The sequence below is a fragment of the Musca autumnalis genome, unplaced genomic scaffold, assembly GCF_047663935.1.
Source record: "Musca autumnalis isolate F117 unplaced genomic scaffold, ASM4766393v1 scaffold_3, whole genome shotgun sequence".
Lineage (NCBI taxonomy): Eukaryota > Metazoa > Arthropoda > Insecta > Diptera > Muscidae > Musca > Musca autumnalis.
Window position 1 is genome coordinate 38,755,149 of NW_027411866.1, and position 5,901 is coordinate 38,761,049.

General features: G+C 34.7%; 1 protein-coding gene across 1 annotated transcript; it reads left to right on the plus strand.

The window, feature by feature from the left end:
• The first annotated feature begins 4,145 nt into the window (after nucleotides 1–4,145).
• Nucleotides 4,146–5,325, plus strand: LOC141396921 (transmembrane protein 177-like). The gene has a single exon (XM_073972650.1). It carries the CDS (start codon nucleotides 4,330–4,332, stop codon nucleotides 5,248–5,250), a length of 921 nt encoding a protein of 306 aa, XP_073828751.1. The 5' UTR covers nucleotides 4,146–4,329; the 3' UTR covers nucleotides 5,251–5,325.
• The last annotated feature ends 576 nt before the right edge of the window (nucleotides 5,326–5,901 follow it).

A 5,901-nucleotide genomic window follows, 5' to 3' on the forward strand; every position in this document is an offset into this window, starting at 1 on the left:
CACAAGTTTTTTGAAATAGTTCGGGAACGGAAAAATGGAAAATACGTCAAAAAAAACTGGAACAAATGTCAAAGTCGGCGTATCAGCCAATCAGACGCCGGCAACCATGTTAGAGGTAATTTACACTATCTATCAATGTCATATGACACGAAATAAAAACATTCCATATTTACCCACGGAGGCAATGTGGAGACGTAGTTTTTTTACATGTTTGCTTGTGTGGACGCACAGAGTAAATGGCGTAAGGAAAATCTCCAATATTACACATATTAGCGAATATATAACGATGGAAAATTTCATGTCATATGACATTTACATATAGTGTAAACTACTGCTTACTATTTTTTTACTCGCCCAAATTTGTCGTGTAAAAAGTTTTTAAAGAGAGCGTCATTCAGCGCCATTTTTGTTTAAAGAGAAGTGAACATTTTACAACCTTTTTTGTGTACGGGAACGCTTTTTCGAGTAAAATGTGTAAAAGTCGTAAAAATTGTAAAAACTTTTTAGTTCTGGAACACAGCTTTAATGGTCTGTTCCACAACTGCAAGATCTATTAATTTTTGCTATTTTTTCGATAACATAAAGGGAAAATTGTTATCGTATTAAAAATTAGTAGCATATTGCAGGGCTGGAACCATGGCACAATAATACAGGTACAGCGGCAAAAACAGATGATTATCACATTAGTTGTCAAAAAACATTATTGTGAATAAAATTACATACAAAAAGTAAACAAGCAATTCACAGTAATGCGATATTTTGACGTTTGGTGTGGTAAATGGCCCGATTATTGTTATCGATGTAACACCTTCCTATTCCGCCAAAAATGTCAAAAGAGCAAACTGTCGAAAATGAGTACACATGGTAGAAATGTCAAAAAATCTGGAAGCCGCTCAATTAATTCTCAAATTTGTCGTGTAAAAAGTTTTTAAAGAGAAAGCTTTTCAGCGCCATTTTTGTTCAAAGAGAAGTGAACATTTTGTAACTTTTTTGGTGTACGGGAACGCATTTGGGGGAAAATGTGCAAAATGTGTAAAAACATTTGAGTTCTGAAACAAAGCTATTATCTGCTACTGTTATCGAAAAAATTCTAACTAGCTCAGGAGTCACACGCGCAAAATTTGCGACGAAACTTTTCCATTATTTTGGCGTTCATAGTCCCAATCCACACTAGAGTGATTTCATTGAAAAAATTGCATGAAATTATGTGTCTCTAGATGGAACCATGGCGGAAAAAGAAGGTGTTACATCATGGTACAATTACAAAGGTAGATGCCTCAGCCCAGTTGATCGAATCTAAAACGTATTCGCCATGAAAAATCAAAACAAAAAACCGTATGATTCGGTAAGTAAGAGATAGCATGTCTACACTTTATAGACAAACACAAACGATAAAAAGAGACAACAAAAGACCATTTGGCGAAAAATATGACACTTTAGCTTCGTTCCCGTACTTTTTAATAGTAAAACTCGTAAAAGAGAGAACTGCAAAAAATTTGTTGTCACACACAAGTTTTTTGAAATAGTTCGGGAACGGAAAAATGGAAAATACGTCAAAAAAAAAACTGGAACAAATGTCAAAGTCGGCGTATCAGCCAATCAGACGCCGGCAACCATGTAACTATTTTTTTACTCGCCCAAATTTGTCGCGTAAAAAGTTTTTAAAGAGAGCGTCATTCAGCGCCATTTTTGTTTAAACAGAAGTGAACATTTTACAACTTTTTTGTGTACGGGAACGGTTTTTGGAGTAAAATGTGTAAAAGTTGTAAAAACTTTTTAGTTCTGGAACACAGCTTTTACATTACAAAAAAGTTCCTTTGCTGTAGCAATTCGCCGATGCATCTACCTTTCTTATGCCAAGTTTACACTTGCGCTCCAAATCCACAGGATTTCACGAAATCCTGAAATACACCCCGGTGTTTACACTTATTTTTTTTTTTGTTGATTTCAAACATATCACAATGATCAAGGTGGATGCATATGCGCAGCTGATCGAACATGAATTTTCAAAACAAGTTGTTGTTAATTGAATTAGTCATCAAAAATATACGACAATATAGGACTTTACAACTTTATTTTGAAAATTATCGTAAAATTATCTATATATCGTATTAATTGTGTATAGTACTAACAAATGAAAAAATAAAAAATGATTTTATCGTTGAGACATCACAATAATACATTTTTGGTATGTTCCAGTACTGCAAGAATCTACTAATTTTTACTATTTTTGCAAAATATTCCTACTTGCAGCAGTTTCCCCTTTTAGTGCCAAAAATGCGTTTCCGTACTCTGAATCTAGCAAACAAAAATAGCGCTGAATAACACCCTCTTCTCCTGCTTTCTGCCATACAATTTTGGCCTAGCACAAACTAGCAGCATGTTCATTGGCATCTAAATACGATAGCTGATACGTTAATTTTGACATTTCTGCTGGAGTTTTTGCAATTTCCGTAATTGTTCCGTTCCCCTATTTTTTAAGAAATTTGTATGGGGAAGCAATTTTTGACAATTCCCTCTTTTTTCTAACATTACCATTAAAAAAGTACGGGAACACAATGAAAAATAGCATTGCAACAAAGTAATTCAATATTTTTTCACATTGTTTACAAATTTTGATACTAAAATTTCTTGCAGCAAGTGACCATCTACCTTGTTTATTCTGATCCGTGAAAAGTGTTGCAACTTTTGGTACTTTTTTAGGCAAAACCAGGGTTGTATATCATGTGTACTGTGATTTCAATGTTGATTTCGCTGAAATCACGAAATGAGATGATTTCATTTTTGTATGCGAAATCATGATAAATTTTGCTTGATTCCGCTCAAAATCACGAAACGCCTTCGAAATCACGAAACGACGCCGAATGTAAACCAAACATTATTGTACCATCCCAGCAAACCAAATGTCGGATGTCCGACATATCGAAACAATTTCGGAAGCAAAATCGTACAGATTTCGTATCGATTTCTATACGATTTTTCGTAAGGGAATTTGTTCCGATTTCGTTCCGATTTCGGAGAAAATGTCGGAAGTAAATTTCCCTTCGAATTTGCTAATGTTTTTCTTCCGATTTCGTTACGAATTCGGATCGATATGTCGGAAAAAAAAATTCCCTTCGCACAACAACCACCTTTTGTATATATCAAATAAGCAACATTTTAGTTTGTTGTCGAAAAACAAAAGGGTTGGTTATAAAATTGCATATACATTTTTTAAATATTTTAAATATATATGCAACATATAATAATTGAAGCTAGTGCTGATAGACTCAACATATTCGTACACAAAGTTTACATTGTTCTATTATAACTACAAAATGATAACAACAGTGAAAATCATTAGATATCTGTGAAATTATAAGCTCTGTTCCTTTACGTTCAAGAATCTTCAAGTTTTACCACTTTTTACTCGAAAAGCGTTCCTTTACTTCAGACACCATACAATTTATATGGGACCAGTTTACAACTTTTACTACTTTTGCCGGTTTTACAATTTTCAAAAGTAAAGGAACATACCAATAATCTTCCAATAAAAAACATAACAAAGAAAATTTAGCAATAAAAAAGAGGCATCAGAGAAAAATATTTTCCTTCGATAATCATACGAAATTATTCCAAAAGTGTTCAGAAATCTTTACGAAAGTTCGGAAGGTACCTCCGATTTTCATACGACATTATTCCGAAATCGTTCAGAAATCTGTACGAAAATTCGGGGGAAGAAATTCGAATTCCGAATTTCCCAGGATTTCCTTCCGATTTCGTTGCGAATTCTGACCGAAATCGATCCGATTTCGCTCCGACACTTCGTTCCGAAATTATGTCAACCACTTCATACAACTTTCGTTAAGATATCGTTACGATTTCGAATCAGTAGTGGGATTCTGTAACTCATTTTTGCTGTTACCGACAAAAATCGGTAAAATTAAATCGCAAAATTATGACTAAAAACATAAAGAAAAGTTGGTATCACTGTTTGTGTCGGTAGAGGCTAGCGAATACTTCTTATTCATCGTTAACTTACCGAAAAATTTCGTTAATTATCGAAATTATAAGCATTTTAATTTTACCGACAATTATCGATAACAGCAAAAATGAGTTACAGAATCCCACTACAGATATCGGACGTAACGTCCGAAATTTGTTCCGATTTCGTTACGATATCGGTACGATTGGTTTGCTGGGATGGAACAGACCAAGAATGAAATACTTTATCGAGGCTGTCATCGATTGTTTGTCATCTTGTCATCTCTAGCGCCGGTGTTATTGCTGTTACGTGCTGTATTGCATTTTATTAATTTTTTAAAAACAAATAATTGAATAAAACCGACTATGAAAACAAAATTCATCGGAACTGGTGGAAGTAAAAAGGCATTTGTTGCTGCTGGTGCCACGACCTTGGGGTTGTTCTTGTTCAATTACGTACCCAACACTTTTGGACTGGAATATTATAAGAACTTCCTGCAGTGTTATAAACATGGAGAGCCTGTAAAAATATCACCGAAAATCTTGGATAGATTTGAAAAGGCCAAAGAAATTTGTGGCTTGGAGAAACACGAACTGTCACTTGTAAAACCGTTCTCCGTATTTGGTTTCGAAGTATCATTAGTGGGATGCACAAAGACACGCTTTGGTGCCATTGTGGGTGTACCAGCAAACTTTGAATATGATAGTGTCAATGATATAAAACGTAGTGAAATACGTTTTCGTGATCAAGCAATTGATTGGACATCAGAGAGTGGAAGATTCTTGGAGCAAGCACTTATACTTACCGAAGAAGAACAAATATTTGCGTTTTGCAAGGCATTGTTGCAGGCCAAAACTCAATATGTTCTAATGAATTCGCTCTTCCCTTCATTGTCGTTTTTAACTGTCTATACGGTTGGTAGTTATTTGAATTCCAGTTTGGGTCTTTTGGCTAGACCTTTTAGTTTACGCTTGGTCATGTACACAATTTTAGGTTTGTTTGGTATTGGTACATGGTGTTTTATGAAAGATTTCAATCAAGTGACACTTGATACTGAAATTGACAAAGAGCTGTCTTCTAAAGGTGAACGTTTTGTCCAGGCTGGCTTGAGTTACTACGACAAGCTGCTGAAGAAAAATATTGCATTGAGAAATCTCCTTAAAGACGATACTTTTACAGCAAATGGAAATGTTAATTATCTATTACGTCAAAAGTCACTGCCTTTAACAATAAGAAGGTCGTTTTTCGAAGAAAAGTTACAAGAAAGCATTACTGCAACGAATTAAAAATGCTTAATATTTATTTAGTTTTAACAAATGTTTATATTCTTTGAAAATAAAATAAAAGTTACTGGGTAATTATATGTTTTCTTTTACTATTGGATGGATTTGAAAATGTAAAATAAACCAATTTGGAGGAATTAAAAATATAATTTTTCCAAGACGTCCACTTGAAATTTAATGATCACTTTTAACTTTAAGTTCATTGGACTTCTATAAATCTGTCCGTAAAATCCAAACTTTAACAAAAGAAGACTTATAATAATGGGGGATTGACTGCTAATGTAAAATTCCTATCTTGAATAATGTGTATAAAATTAGGTAAAGTTACACTCGGGACTTTCTTTGCTTGTCATCTCAGGATCAAATCTGTCAATAAACCAGACTTACTCTTGCTTTCATGCTCAACATTGATTTTACCTGACGTGCAATCTCAAACCTGATTTGGGAAAGGCTTATCGAGAATCGGATAATAAGTTTTTAGACACTCTTTCGTACAAGTAAATACGTCATCGATGCAGGCTGCTCGGACACCAGTGGTATCTGCGGGTCGGACAACCCGACTCCATCGGCCCCGAAAACAACGTCACTGCAGAAACCTATCAATGTCAGCCCGTCTCGATGTCGGCGAAGCGGAAGGGGCAGGTGTAGGTGAAC

Excerpts from the sequence above, each read along its gene's own strand:
- LOC141396921 (XM_073972650.1), top strand. The coding sequence starts at position 4,330 with ATGAAAACAAAATTCATCGGAACTGGTGGAAGTAAAAAGGCATTTGTT.